The following is a 14361-nucleotide window of genomic DNA, read 5'->3' on the forward strand; positions in this document are numbered from 1 at the left end:
CTTTCTCACGCGGCGCCCCGCCGGAAAAACCAAACGAGCCGCTGCGGCAAAACCTGTTTTTCGCCGGCATCGCGCTGCAGCCGCTCGCCGGTCCCTCTCGCCCTGGCAGTGCCAGGCAGCCCTGCCGTGCCAGGCTCCCGGCACGTCGCCGCTCCGGACCGGCCACGCGGTGCGTTAAGTTACCCGATTAATTTGCAGCGACGCGAAGGAAACGAGCTGGGGGGCTTCCAGCTCCACCCGTAGCTTCCAGCCCCAAAGCAGACCCCGGCAGGGCCGCGGCAGCACCTGCACCCAGCCCGGCGCTGCCCGCGGCGCCGCTCGGCAAAGCCATTAAATGCAAATTCCCGCCGGCCGCGTTAATCAGGCTGTCAGCCCGGGCCTCCGGGCTCTTTGTGGCCGATAAAAGAGGGCCGGCAGATGTGCCGGCGGCCGCCCCGGCGCTGAAAGGGCAGCGCGAGACCCCCGGCCCCGGCCACACAAAGGCTTTTCTGGCAAACGCCTGGAAAAGGGGGACGACGCCGGGGCGGGGGGTGGGGGGGGGGGGGGGGGTGGACGCTGGCCGGCGGCGGGTGACGAGCCGGACGCGGCAACGGGATGCGGCGAGAGACGGAGAAGCCGCGGAGCCGAGGGTCGGCGCCTCGCGGGGCCGCGCCGGCACACGGACTGCCCTCGGCGCCCGCCGAAAACCGAAATAACCTTGGGGCTCCAGGCGAGACCTCGCCCTCGGCGCGGGAGCGTGGCTTAAAACCTTATTTCTGGTCCAAGGGGAGCGGCTCCGGCTCCCCACCGGCGTCCCCGCTCCTCCCGGCTGAGCCGCGGTGAAGCTTCGGCGGCCGGTGAGGAAACGCAGGCCGGGCCGGCACCGAGGCAGAGCCAGGACGAGCCGCGGGCTCAGGGACGAGCCAGCCCCGCGTGCCTCAGTTTCCCCCGCCCCGTCCCACACCGCAGACGAGGTCTCCTCCAACGCCGGCGCAGGACGGCTGCCGCGCGTTAATTACTTGCGCCGATCAATTAATTTCACCGGAGCGGGTCGTTAGCCGGAGGAAAGGGGGTCGGGTCGTTATTCCCCCGCGACGGTGCGGCCGCAAAGCTGACGTCTCCGCCGGTAATGGCACGGAAACCAGCCAGGCGCGGAGGACGGGGAGGCTCTGGCAGCATTGTGCCGGCACCGGCGCCGGCGCGTTCCCGAGCTTCACCGAGCACAAAGCGCGAGAGCCGCCGGATTCGGGAAAGGGGGGGAAAAAAAAGAAGAAAAGAAAAAGAAAAACCCCAAAAAAAGAAAAAAAAAAAAAAAGCGATTCTTGCGCGGAGACAAAGAAAACTCGGCTCCGACACCGCGCCCGCCGGCCGGGAAACGAGCCCCCCGTTACTTCGTTAACGGGCGCCGGAGAGACCCCCCCGGGCCGGGCCGGCCGCCGCGGCGCCTGGAAGGTCACCAAATTCGGGCTATTTCAGGCGGGGGGGGGCTGGGAATCAACTTTCCGCAGCCTCCGGCAAAGGCCCGGTGGGACGGGGCAGCCCCCGCCGCCGGCTCGGCCGAGCCCCCCCGGCTGCCGCTGCCCTTTCCACGGCGGGTGGGGGGGGGACGGCGCTGGCACCCCCTGAATGACACGGACCCCCCTAAGCCCCCCCCGTCCTTGGCCCCCCCAACACCCCCCCACGGCCCCCCTGCGCCCACGGGCCCAGCACCCCCCAGGCTCCATCGACCCCGTGTGTCCCCCCTGTGTCCCCCCAGCCCCCCCTCACCCACCCCAGAGGGCACCGAGCCAGCCCCCCCAGCCCCCCCCAGCCCCCCCATAGACACTTGCAGTCCCCCCTCCTTTCTAGCCCAACAAGCCCCTGCACCCCCAAACTCTCCTGAGCCCCCCATGTCCCCACACCCCCCCCGAGCCCCCCCACCCCAGCCCTACACTCCCAGCGCCCCCATAGACACCTCCAGCCCCCCCCCCCCAATTCTGGCCCCACAGACCCTGAACCCCCCCCAAGCCCCCCATGTCCCCATACACCCCCTCCCCTCATAGCCACTTCCAGCCCCCCCCCCCATTCTGGTCCCACAGACCCTGCACCCCCAAACGCCCCTAGACCACATACCCCCCCCCCAGCCCCCCATGTCCCCATCTCCCCCTCCCCCCCATCTCCCCCCACCCCCATCTAAACCCAACCCTCCCAGCCCCCCCCTCCCACCCCCCCTTTTGCCCCTGCACCCCCAAACCCCTCCCCGGCCCCCCCAACCCTCCCAGCCCCCCATTCCCCGCCCCATCCCCCCAGTCCCAGCCCAGCCCTCCCTGCCTCATCCCCACGGCCCCCCCCAGCCCCCCAATTCCCCCCCCATCCCCCCAACTCCCCCCCCCCCCCAGCCTCCCAAGCCCCCCGGGCCGGGCCCCCCCATCCCCACACCCCCCCCCCCCAAGCCCCAGCCTAGACCCCCGTGCCTCGCCCCCCCCCCCCCCCGGCACCCCCCATCCCCGTACCCCCTCACGCCCCGGGCCGGGCCCCCCCCCATCCCCGTACCCCCCCTCCATGCCCCGGACCGGGCCCCCCCCGAGCCCCGCCATGCCCCGGGCCGGGCCCCCCGCCGCTCCGCCCGCACTCACGGCCGTAGAGCGCCAGGCCGGCGCTGTCGGGGCCGGTGCGGACCTCGAGGCGCAGCGGCTGCTGCTCCTGGTGCCGCTGGATCTCGCCGTTGGCGTCCCCGATGGTGAGGAGCCGCACGCCGGGGAACACCGACACCGCGGCCATCTTGGAGCCGCCGCCGCCCCCCGCCCCCGCCCGCGCCCGCCGACACGCCCCGCCCCGCCCGGGCACGCCCCGCCCTAGGACACGCCCACCAGAAGGCAGGCACCGGCGCCCCCTGGCGGCCGGCGGCCGCGCGGCGCCGACAACGGGGAGCGGGGGCTGCACCGGCACCGGGCAAAGGGCACCGGGTACTGCGACCGGCACCGGGAACCGGCACCGGGAACCGGGTACTGCCACCGGCACCGGGCAAGGGGCACCGGGAACCAGGTACTGCCATAGCACCGGGCAAGGGGCACCAAGAACCGGGTACCGCCACCGGCACCAGGTACCACCACCGGGCACCGGGTACTGCCACCGGCACCAGGCAAGGGGCACCGGGAACCAGGTACCGCCACAGCACCGGGTACCACCACCAGGCAAAGGGCACCAGGAACCGGGTACCACCACCAGCACCGGGCACGGGGCACCAAGAACCGGGTACCGCCACCGGCACCGGGTACCACCACCGGGCACCGCCACCGGCACCGGGCAAGGGGCACCAGGAACCGGGTACCACCACCAGCACCGGGCAAGGGGCACCAAGAACCGGGTACCGCCACCGGCACCGGGTACCACCACCGGGCACCGGGTACTGCCACCGGCACCAGGCAAGGGGCACCGGGAACCGGGTACCACCACCAGCACCGGGCAAGGGGCACCAAGAACCGGGTACCACCACCGGCACCGGGTACCACCACCGGGCACCGGGTACTGCCACCGGCACCGGGCAAGGGGCACCGGGAACCAGGTACCGCCACAGCACCGGGTACTGCCACCGGCACCGGGCAAAGGGCACCAGGAACCGGGTACCACCACCAGCACCGGGTATTGCCACCGGCACCAGGTACCGGCACCGGGTACCGGGGACAGGATACTGCCATTGGCACCGGGAATCGAGCAACGGGCACCGGGCAGAGACAGCACCGGCTAACGGGCACGGCACACGGCACCGTGTGGGCACCGGGCGCTGCCGGGCCAGGCGCACAGGGGGACGCGGCACCCGCCTCCTGCACCAGCACCCGGCGGCAAACACCTTTATTGAAACCGGAGCCGGCTCCGGCGGCAGAAACGCCCCGGCACAGCGACACCGCGATCCGGGGCGCCCAGCGAAGGCACAAGGAGGAGGAAGAGGATGAGGAAGGTGATTTGCCAGCTCTGGCACCAAACTGCCGGCGGTGCGTCGGCACCTCTCCCGTGCCGGGGGTCTCACCGGCAGCTCCAGGAAGCCCCTGGCACGTCCCCGTGCCGGCGCGGTGCCGGCGTCTCGCCAACCTTGACTTCACGCAGTCCCGTCCCTCGCGGTCGTGCCGGGGGCCCCTCGTGCTCCCCGGCAAAGGGAGGAGCTGGGCTCTGGTGCCGGCAGAGACGGCACCACCGGGGCTCACGCAAAGGACCTGAAGGTGCTGAAGTGGGGTGCCGTGGGGGGCGACGCCCAGGGGTCTCTCTGCGGGGACGCCGGTGACGTGCCGGCGCTGCCGCCGGCTTCCGGCTGCGTGCTCTTGTGGGGAGGGAGAGGCGGGGGTGAGCGGCGGCAGCCGGGCAACCCCGTGCCGAGCCCGTGCCGCGCCGGCAGGCCGGCGGACCCCCCAGGCACCCCTCACTCACCACGCCGACGGCGTAGGCGCAGTTGTCATAGGAAAGCTCTGCGGAGAGAAAAGGGGACGGGGATGGTTTTGGGGTGCCGGCGGCGCCGGCTGCCGAGGGGGCACGGCCCCGGCACGGGGGGGGCTGGGCCTTACCGGTGGTGGGGAACCGCGGTTCCGTCCAGCAAGACGCCTCCTGCCTGCAAAAACAAAGCCGGTGGCGGCGCGGCGGGCAGGGGCGGGCACGGGCAGGGAGGCGGCAGCGGGGAGCCCGACGCCGCGGCTCGGCCGGGGGCGGTTTAGCCGCGGAGGCGCCGGCTCCGGCCGCTCTCACCTCTTGGCCCGCCGTCTCCTGGTCTCGACTGGCGAGAGAGAAAACAGAGACGGGTGGAGGCGCAGCCGGGCTCAGCCGCGGAGGTGGCCGGAGCCGCGCGGTGACGCCGGGAAGGACCCAGCGGGTGCCTTAAACCCGCTCCCCAAACCACGACCCCCCTGGGGGTGTTCCTGCCGCCGGTGACTCGCCCGGAGCCGGAAGGGATCTGCCTGACGGCACCGGCACCGGCATCGCCCCCGAGGTGGCGCCGAACCGCGTGCCACCCCGGCGGGGAGCTCCGAGGTGCCCATCCCCGCCGGCACAGCCAGCACTCCCTGGTTACGGACCCCCACCGGGCACGGCCACGCTGGTGAGAGCGCCCGCGCCCCACGTACCTCGCCAGGCCACCACCACCGCCGCCGCCAGCAGCAGCAGCACCAGGCCGGCCACGCCGACGGCAACCGGGAGAATCCAGGAGCGATCTGGAAGGGGAGAGAGGGCGGGGGGTCACCCGCAGGGAAACCCCCGGCGCGGCCGAAGGGGTCACCGGGAACAAGCCAGCGGCGCTGCCGCTGAGCCGGGCGAGTCCCCCGTGCCGGTACCTTGCCGCAGAGTCGTGGAGGTCGGCAGGGGACGGCCGGTCGGGGCGGCGGTGGGGGGATGACAGCCGGCGTCACCGGAGGCTGGGGAGAAACACGCCGGGTTTGGGTTGGCGCCGTTCCCGGCGCACCCCGACCGGCAGAGCTGCGCCCCGGCGGGCCCCCGCGCGGCTGTGGGGAGCGGGGTGCCCCCACCCGCACCGTTCACCACGATCTCCATGCTGAACGCCGACGTCTGCCAGGCGCTGCCGTTATAGCTCCGGTACCGGCACCGGTAGCACCGGGAGACCGCGGTGGCCCCATCCAGGGTAAAATCAACCTTGTGCTGGTGCGGCTCGGCGGAGACGCTCTGCACCGGGACGCCGGCGCCCACCGCAAAGAGCTCAAAGGTGCTGCCGGCGTAGCTCCGCGGGGCGAAGCAGCTGATTTTTGGGGGCCCCCCGTCCTCTTGGGAGAGGAGCCCGAGCGGCGGCGGGGAGAACCTCGGCGCTGCCACGGCTCCTGCGAGAGAGGGACGGTGAACGGGGAGCCAGATCCGGCTCGGCGCGGTGGCCAATTCCGGCTCGGCCAAGCCAAATTCAGGCAGAGGTGAGGAAAACGTACCCGCCACGAGGAGGAGAAACTCCAGCTTCATCCTCCTCCTCCTCCTCCTCCTCCTCCGGGGTCCGGCTCAGGCACGGCGCCGCCGCGGGGACCCCGAGGCGCAGGAACTCTCCGCTGAAAGGAAGAAGAAAAAGGATTTTGCTCAAGCTGAAGTTTCATCACCCAGGAAGGAAATGACCAGAGCAGGGTTATTTTTTCTCCCCCCCCCATTGCACAAAAAAGGACTTTTTCCACCCAATAACCAGAGCGATGCGAGCTCGTCTCCGCGTGAAACCACCTCCTTGGACCCGGATGTGATTTCCCAGGGCTCGTTCCCCAATTATCACAACGATATCAAAAAAAAAAGGTGTAAACGGGGCGTAACGAGGCGTCACTCCGGATTGACGCCCAACCCGGACCCTCACCCAGACCCTCGGTGGGGTCGGACGGCTTGAAACGGCTCCTGCGGTTTTTCCCTGGCACGTCCGGCTCCCGACGGCGCTGCCGGCCTCGGCGGGAATCGCTTCGGCCGCTAATGAAAGGCAGCTGCCCGCGAGGTGGAACGGAGCCGCGCGCGCGCAGCGCCTCGGGATGGGAAGCGACCAGCGAGCCGGTGATCCGCGGGGAAGACACACCTCGTTAGGACGGGCGATGCGAAACGAGGCGCCGTTCCCGGAGTCGCCGATCCCCAGGGATGGCGTGGGGAGAGCCGGGGCACAGGCGGCGGTGAGAACCGCGTGCCGGATGCGCCCGCCCGCTCGGCCCACGCCTGCTTCCTCCTGCGGCTGCCCCGAAACCGCGAGGAATCGGGGCCGAGGGGTCAGCCTGGGGCCGGGCAGCAGCTGCGGGAGGGGGATGCGGCGCTCTGCCCCCATTTCCCCGGGAGGGTGAGGCCGAGCGCCGGGGCTGAGCCAGAGCCCTGCCTGGGGGGCAGCCCTGCACCCCGACATCGCTCCCAGAGCCCCCCCAGTCTGCCCTCCAGCCCCTCAAACTGCCCCAAGACCCCCCAAGTCTGCCCCTAACCACCTAAATCTGCCATGGGACCTCCCAAAACTGCCCCAGGACCCCCCAGATCTGCACCTAACCACCCAAATCTGCCATGGGACCTCCCAGAACTGCCCCAGGACCCCCTAAATCTGCACCTAACCACCTAAATCTGCCCCAGGGCCCCCCAAATCTGCACCTAACCAGCCAAATTTGCCCCAGGGACCTCCCAAATCTGCGCCAGGGCCCCTCAAATCTGCACCTAACCACCTAAATCTGCCCCAAGACCTCCCAAATCCACCCCAGGGCCCCCCAAATCTGCACCTAAGCACCCAAATTTGCCCTGGGACCTCCCAAATCTGTGTCAGGGCCCCTCAAATCTGCCCCTAACCACCTAAATCTGCCCCAGGGTCCCCCAAATCTGCCTCAGGGCCCCCAGATCTGCCCCATGGCCCCTCAAATCTGCCCCAGAACTCCCTAAAACCGCACCTAACCCCCGAAATCTGCCCCAGGGCCCCACAAATCTGCCCCTAGCCACCCAAATCTGCCCCAGGGTCCCCGAAATCTGCGCGAGGGTCTCACAAATCTGCCCCAAGGTCCCCCCAAATCTGCCCCAGGGCCCCCCCAAATCTGCCCCAGGCCCCGCCGCGGTGCATTGTGGGAGTCTGGCTCCCCTCAGGTGGCGGCCGCGGCCTCCGGGCTGCGGCGAGACGATGAGGGGGGCGGGCGGCTGGTTCGCGCCGGCCAATGAGAAGTGAGAACGCGGGGCGCCGGGAGGGAACAGCCAATTAGCGGAAAGGATTCCGGGGGAGGCGGGGCAACGCGGAGGCCTCGAGGACTCTGGGCGGCCGAGGCGCTGCCTGAAGCCCCGCCTGGCCGCTCCCGCCTCAGGCGCCCGCCGCGGCCACCCCCTCCGCCGGGCCCTGTCGCCGCGCGGCGGCGGGGCGGGGCCTGGCTTAAAGGCGCCGCGCGGCGGAGATGGCGGCGCGGTGGCTGTGGCTGCTGGCGCTCTGGGCCCGGCCCGCCGCCGCCCCGCCGCCGCCCGACGCCGAGGTGACGTTCGTGCTGCCCGCCGGCCGCCGGGAGTGCTTCTACCAGGGCGCGCCCGGGAACGCCTCCCTGGAGGCCGAGTACCAGGTACCGGCGGGGGCGGGGCCTGGGGCGGGCCGGTACCGGAGGAGGCGGGGCCGGGGCCTGCGCCGGAGGGGCGGGGCCTGGGGCGAACCGGTACCGGGGGCGTGGCCTGTAGCGGAGGGGCGGGGTTTGTAGCGGAGGGGCGGGGCCTGGGACGACCAGACACTGGGGGCGTGGCCTGTGTCGGAGGGGCGGGCCCTGGGACGACCTGGCACGGGGGCGCGGCCTGTATGGGAGGGGCGTGGTTTGTAGCGGAGGGGCGGGGCCTGGGGCGAACTGGTACCGGGGCCGTGGCCTGTAGCGGAGGGGCGGGGTTTGTAGAGGAGGGGCGGGGCCTGGGACGACCTGGCACTGGAGGCGTGGCCTGTGTCGGAGGGGCGGGGCCTGGAACTACCTGGCACCGGGGGCGTGGCCTGTAGCGGAGGGGTGGGGTTTGTAGCGGAGGGGCGGAGCCTGGGGCAGGCAAGGCCTGTACGGGAGGGCGGGGCCTGGGGCGGGGCCTGGGGCAAGCCGGTACCGGAGGGGGCGGGGCCTGCACCGGGCCGGTAACGGGAGGGGTTGGGGCCTGGGCTGGGTCGGTAACGGGGAGGCTGGTACCGGTGCTGTACTGGGGAGGGTATGGGGGGGGTACTGGGAGTAGTGGGGGGGGGGGGAGCCGGTACCGGGCCCACACCCGGGTGTTGGGGGGGTGCGGGGCCCGGGGAGGTGGGAGGACCAGGGCCCCGGTACCGGGAGGGGACCGGGCTGGGCGGGAGGGGGGTCCCCGGCAGCGAGAGGGGACCGGGCTGGGCGGGAGGGGGGTCCCCGGTACCGGGAGGGGACCGGGCTGGGCGGGAGGGGGGGGTCCCTCATACCGGTGGTCCCCGGTGCCGCCATCCCCGGTTCCGGCAGGTGATCGGGGGGGCCGGGCTGGACGTCGACTTCTCCCTGGAGAGTCCCTCGGGGCTGCTGCTGGTCAGCGAGTTCCGCCGCTCCGACGGGGCGCACACGTGAGTCCCGCCGGCCCCGCCCGGCCCCGCCCGGCCCCGCCCAGCCCCGCCCGGCCCCGCCCGGCCCACTGACCCCGCTCTCCTCCCCCCGCAGCGTGGAGCCCACCGAGGCGGGTGACTACAAGCTCTGCTTCGACAACTCCTTCAGCACCATCTCGGAGAAGCTGGTGTTCTTCGAGCTCATCTTCGACAGCGCCCAGGAGGAGGAGGAGGAGGAGGAGGGGGAGGAGGAGGAGGAAGGTGACGGCTGGGCGGAGGCGGCGGAGCCCGAGGACACGCTGGACGTCAAGATCGAGGACATCAAGGTGGGGATGAGGTGCAACGAGGTCCTGTGGCTGCGTCGGTGTCCGAGCCGGCCGGGGGATGAGGGATGGAGAGAGGAGGAAAAGCCGGATACGAGGCAGCCACGCGCGCCGGCAGCCCGGAACGCCGACCGGATCCCGGGTGAGGGAGGGGATCCTGCCCCGGGGGTCCTGCACTCGCACTGGGCGGTGTTCGGTTAACGGTGGGACCCGACGATCTCTTTTCCAACTTAAATTATTCCCCGATTCTGTGATTCTGTCCAGCTCTGGGCTCCCCAGCGCGGGGAAGACGTGGAGCTGTCGGAGGGGGTCCGGAGGAGGCCACGGAGATGATCCGAGGGCTGGAACCCCTCTGCCCTGAGGACAGGCTGAGGGGGCCGGGGGGGTCACCCCGGGGAGGAGAAGGCTGCGGGGAGACCTTCTCGCGCCTTTCCGTAGCGATAGGAAAGACGGGGACGGACTCTTTAGCTGGGACGAGGGGGAAGGGTTTTAAACTCAGAGAGGGGAGATTCGGAGCAGCTCGAGGGAAGAAATTCTTCACGCTGAGGGCGGTGAGAGACGGGCGCAGGTTGCCCAGGGAGGCGGTGGAGGCCCCGTCCCTGGAAACGTTCAAGGTCAGGTTGGACGGGGCTCTGGGCACCCTGCTCCGGGTGAAGATGTCCCTGCTCGTGGGCTGGATGAGCTTTCAGGTCCCTTCCCACCCAAACCAGCCCGGAATTCCGTGAGGAAGCAGCGGGGGTCAGCACATCCAACCGGCATCTCCCTTCCCGTCCCCAGGAATCCATTGAGACCATGAAAAGCCGCCTGGAACGCAGCATCCAGATGCAAACGTTGCTTCGAGCCTTCGAGGCCCGAGACCGTAACCTGCAGGAGAGCAACCTGGGCCGGGTGAACTTCTGGTCGGCCGTGAACTTGGGCGTGCTGGTGGTGGTGGCTTTCCTCCAGGTCTACACCCTGAAGAGCCTCTTCGAGGACAAGAGGACGGTGCGGACATAGACGGGGAGGGGGACGCGGGACTCTGCTCCCCTCCGGCTGCTGCTTCTCCCTCCCGGCCGGGATTAAACCCGCCCGGCTTTTCCACCCCGGTGTCTTGGAGCCGACGCAAACCCCGGGGGAGGGAAGGTTTTTGGGGGCAAAACCCCGCGTTCAATCATTGAATCACCGAAGGGCCTCGAATACGCGTTTGAGGAAGGAATCCGTTTGTTCTGGGCAGCGCGGGAGTCGCGGGGATCCCCAGGTGGTTTTTGGGCTCAGTCGGAGCCCGGGGCTGGATAAACTCGGAATCGCCTCTGCCGGGAGGGAAAGGGCCCCGGCGGGGAGAGCCCAGCCCGGCTCGGGGAGCTCCTCCCTGCCCGGGGAGGGGGAGATTTTGTGCCGGAGCGAAACCCCCCGGTCCCAGGAGCCCTTTTCCAGCCCCGAGGCCGCCGAAAGCGGCGGGGGGAGAGGCCTCACGCGCCCCCGACGCCTCGCCCTTCGCCCCCCGCCGGCGGCGTCCCGGCGGCTTTGCGGCGGTGGGATGGGGGTCGGGGCTCAGGAGGGCGGGGGGGCGCAGCGGGAGCCGGTGTCCTGGGGGTAGGGGGAAAAAAAGAGAAAAAAAAGAGCATTTAGAGATCCCGGAGCTCCCCCGGCTGCGGGGAGGGGGGGGTCCCAGGCCAGGACCCCCCAGTGCAGCTGCTCTGGCTGCAGGAGAGCCCCCGAGCGGGTCCTGTCCCCCAAAAGCCTCCAGCATCTCACGGTGAGACCCCCCCCCCAATCACTTCCCCCCGGTTATATCAGCCCCAGCCAGCTCCCTCGTTAGCGATCCCTCCAATTAGGGCCTGATTGCACTCCATGGCGCCTTCCTGCAGCTGCAGCCCCCGGAGCACCCCGTCCGGCTGAGCAGCCGGTGCCGGCACGGGAAAATCCCCCAAAATCCCTCTTAGCGCCGTGTCCGGCCGGCCCCGCTCCCGGCACGTGCCGGAGCAGCGAGTCCTGCCGGCACAGCCCTGCACCGGGAGGAGCCCCGGCCGCCCCTGCACCTCCTGGTCACCCACCATGGCCAAGGTCACGGCAGGCGTCCGCCGCGACGGCCCCTCGCTCCGGCCACCGAGGGATAAATCCCATCGGGAAAACACCCGGGGGGGGCTGGATCCCATATCCCGGGGGTGAGACGGGAGCCAGAGCCGCTCGTGTCCCTCCTGGCTGAGCACCGGTTCACCCTCCGGCACCACCGCGTTCGGCAGCGCCGAGGACGGGTTCGGGTTGCTGCAAATAATAAAGGTCTGGGTGGGGGGGTTTAACCACTCGTTAGGGAAATCTTGGTTAACGGCGCTGGGATGGTGCGAAACCCCCGCCCCCCCCCCCCCCCTTTTTATTCAGTCGCGGGAGGCGCCTGAATCGCACGCGCAGCACGGCGGGACCGTGGGCAAGAGCTTCATCAGCAGGACAGCCCCCCCCAACCGAGACCCCACAAAGCCCCCCTTGATTTGAGACCCCAAAAGCCCCCCTTGATTTGAGACCTCCCCAAAAGCCCCCTTGATTTGAGACCCCCCAAAAGCCCCCCTTGATTTGAGACCCCACAAAACCCCCCTTGATTTGAGGCCCCCCAAAAGCCCCCTTGATTTGAGACCCCAAAAGCCCCCCTTGATTTGAGACCCCAAAAGCCCCCCTTGATTTGAGACCCCCAAAAGCCCCCCTTGATTTCAGACCCCCCCCGGCAATCGGCCACCGGAGGAAAAGGCAGGGAGGAGGAAAGGGCGAGACCGAACCCACCCCAAAGCGCCAGAAACTTTCACTGGAAGATTTGTGGTTTTTTCCCTTTATTTTTGACATTTTTTTTTAGTTTATTAATAGGATACAGACCGGAGGCACTTACACGTTGGCAAACCGGGGGGAGAGGAGCGGAGCGGGGCTGGGTTTTGGCCAGACGAGGTGAGCGAGGGGGAGACCCCCGAGCCACTGGGGAGACCCCCGAGCCGCCGGGGAGACCCCCGAGCCGCTGGGGAGACCCCTGAGCCGCCGGGGAGACCCCCGAGCCGCCGGGGAGACCCCCGAGCCGCTGGGGAGACCCCCGAGCCGCTGGGGAGACCCCCGAGCTGCCGGTGCCGGCGGGGAGGAGCAGGAAGGGGCAACCGCCGGGCGGGACCCCCCCCGGGGGCCGGGGAAGCGGCGGCGGCACTGGCCACGGACCGGGGAAAGTGGCCGCGCCGGGGACGCCACCGGCCCCCCGAAAGCCAGGGGGTGCCTGGCCGGAGCATCGGCCGAATGACGGCACCAGCGCGGCAGGTTGGGCTCGTTAACGGATTAATTGGGGGCCCCCAGGGCCACCTCGCTGCGCAAGGGAGGGTGCGATTAAGGCCGGCAGCGCCGCAGCCCCGTCCCCGCGCTCCCGGCAGCCGGGCTCGGCTGGAGGCGACGTTTTCCAAAACCTGCGTTATCGTTGGGCTGGGGGGTTGGGTTGGGTTTTTTTTTTTTTTCCTTTTTCCTTTTTTTTTTTTTATACAATTAATACAGTCTGTAAAAATATTTACAACCTCTGCTCCCAGCCAGAGCGCGGCGGGGCGGCCGCCCCCCCGGGAAGGCACCGGTGTCTAAGGCAGCGGCAAAGAGGGGGGGACGCGGAGGGGGGCCGAGGCGCGGCTGGCTCGGGGCTTCCAAAGCAAAGCCCCCCCCTCGCTCCGGGCATCTTCCCAGCCCCCCCCCCGGGACTCTGCAGCCTTGCACGGGGCAGCCGGACCCCCGGGAAGACCCTGCCCTGGGCGGGGGGCTCGAGGCAACGGGGAGCAACGCTCCCTCCTCCTCCTCGGGGCTGGAAAAGCCGCCGGCGGCGCGGGGGTGGCGGCGAGAAGAAAGCGGGGGGACGCGGAGCTGCCCGGGATGCTCCGGCGCTTCCCCCCCCCCCCACCCCCGTGCGTTATTCCAGTCTCTTTCCCGGCTCGGCCCGGCTTGGGGGGTCGCCGAGGCTGGGCCTGCGCCGCGGCGGGCGCCCTACGGCGAGCACCGAGTGCGGAGCGGGGCGAGGGCGGGCGTCGGGGAAGAAATACCTGAGGTTCGCTGCTGAGCCGGCGCCTGGCGAGGGAGGGACTACGGGAGGGCGGCTCCTGCTCTGCGGCGGATTAGGTTTATTAGCAAATCGCTATCTGCAGTCCCATCATTTTCCATATATAAATTTTCCTCAAAGCTATAAAAACTGAAATATAGACTATGGTCAAGATTAGCAATCGACTTGTGGGGTTCGGGAGAGAAAAACAAAAATGGCTAAGTTTTACATATAATATATTAATACAAAAATTCTGGAGGCGGGGAGGGAAGAGGAGGCAAGAGGAGGAAGGGAGCGAATCGGCAGGAATCTGCTCAGCCTCAACCGCAGCTCGGGGAGACGCTGGGCGCAGGCGAAGACGAGCGGCAGTTTTTGAGCCAACCACCTCCGAGCCCGCCCGTCCCCGTCGCCCGCGCTCGGGCCGCCCCACGGCACGCACGCCGAGCGCCCCTGTGTCGCGGGGCGGGGGAGAAGTGGGGGGGATTTCTGACAAAGTGCAATATTCAAACCCCCTCCCCCCCCCCAAAAAAAAATATCTAATCCTCCGCGGTTTATTGTTCAGGGGGGCAGAGCGGGACGCGGGGCACCGGGTGCTCGGGGGATTCTCCGGCGCGGTGCCGGCCCCTCGCGCCGTAGTGCCGATAGCTTCCCGGCTCAGGCGCAGCGGTGGCGAGGGAGGGCGAGGGGCTCCGCCGCCGCCGGTATTTCCACGCCGGGACGCTCTGCGCCCGTCCCGAGGAGCGGCCGCGACGCGCCGACGGGGGTCGGCCGTGGTCAAACCGCTCGGCTGAGCTGATCGCAGGTAGGTTTTAAAAACAAGAGATTAGACGCGGGGTTCGGGGTTTGGTTTCTTTTTTCCCCTTTCCCCCTCCCCCCCCCCAAAAAAAAACGGCAAAGGAAAGCGGCGGGCGCGGGGGCGGCCGCTCCGGGAGTCGCTACCAGCCGCCGGGCGGTTAATCGAGCAGGGAGGGCTCGGCCGGTCGGATAATGGTGGGCCGGTTCGGCGCGGCGGGGGGTCTTCTGCTGCAGAGAGAAGGGGAACAGAGGCGTGAGCGCGGGGACGGCGGCGCGAGGTGACCTCG

At 69.7% G+C, this 14361-nt stretch overlaps 4 protein-coding genes across 11 annotated transcripts in view; 1 reads left to right on the top strand and 3 right to left on the bottom strand.

Annotated features, from left to right (window-relative positions):
• CARM1 (coactivator associated arginine methyltransferase 1) overlaps window positions 1–2765 on the bottom strand; it is a 6798-nt gene extending 4033 nt beyond the window's left edge. The window contains 1 exon segment of the mRNA XM_075134081.1: window positions 2595–2765. Within this exon segment, the coding sequence (XP_074990182.1) occupies window positions 2595–2739 (145 nt within the window). The 5' untranslated portion in view covers window positions 2740–2765.
• A 1022-nt stretch (window positions 2766–3787) lies between these two features.
• Window positions 3788–7445, bottom strand: C31H19orf38 (chromosome 31 C19orf38 homolog). The gene is given in 10 exon segments (XM_075134312.1): window positions 3788–4353; window positions 4356–4418; window positions 4515–4558; window positions 4693–4720; window positions 5067–5153; window positions 5274–5354; window positions 5472–5771; window positions 5874–5987; window positions 6488–7062; window positions 7187–7445. Coding segments are annotated over 8 exon segments (831 nt in total). The 5' UTR covers window positions 5905–5987; window positions 6488–7062; window positions 7187–7445; the 3' UTR covers window positions 3788–4156.
• Window positions 7446–7690: 245 nt separating this feature from the next.
• Window positions 7691–10341, top strand: TMED1 (transmembrane p24 trafficking protein 1). Its single transcript, XM_075134314.1, has 4 exons — window positions 7691–7973; window positions 8862–8959; window positions 9054–9264; window positions 10039–10341. The coding sequence occupies exons 1-4, from the start codon at window positions 7815–7817 to the stop codon at window positions 10255–10257; spliced, it is 687 nt and encodes a 228-aa protein (XP_074990415.1). The 5' UTR covers window positions 7691–7814; the 3' UTR covers window positions 10258–10341.
• A 1721-nt stretch (window positions 10342–12062) lies between these two features.
• DNM2 (dynamin 2) overlaps window positions 12063–14361 on the bottom strand; it is a 33810-nt gene continuing 31511 nt past the window's right edge. For 5 of the 8 annotated variants that reach the window (XM_075134267.1, XM_075134266.1, XM_075134273.1 and 2 more), the window contains one exon: window positions 12063–14302. In XM_075134267.1, the coding sequence (XP_074990368.1) occupies window positions 14233–14302 (70 nt within the window). In that variant the 3' untranslated portion in view covers window positions 12063–14232. The remainder of the gene's footprint in view (window positions 14303–14361) is intronic. The other 3 variants (XM_075134269.1, XM_075134268.1, XM_075134275.1) reach the window with 1 other exon arrangement.

This window comes from Calonectris borealis, chromosome 31, assembly GCF_964195595.1.
Source record: "Calonectris borealis chromosome 31, bCalBor7.hap1.2, whole genome shotgun sequence".
Classification (NCBI taxonomy): domain Eukaryota; kingdom Metazoa; phylum Chordata; class Aves; order Procellariiformes; family Procellariidae; genus Calonectris; species Calonectris borealis.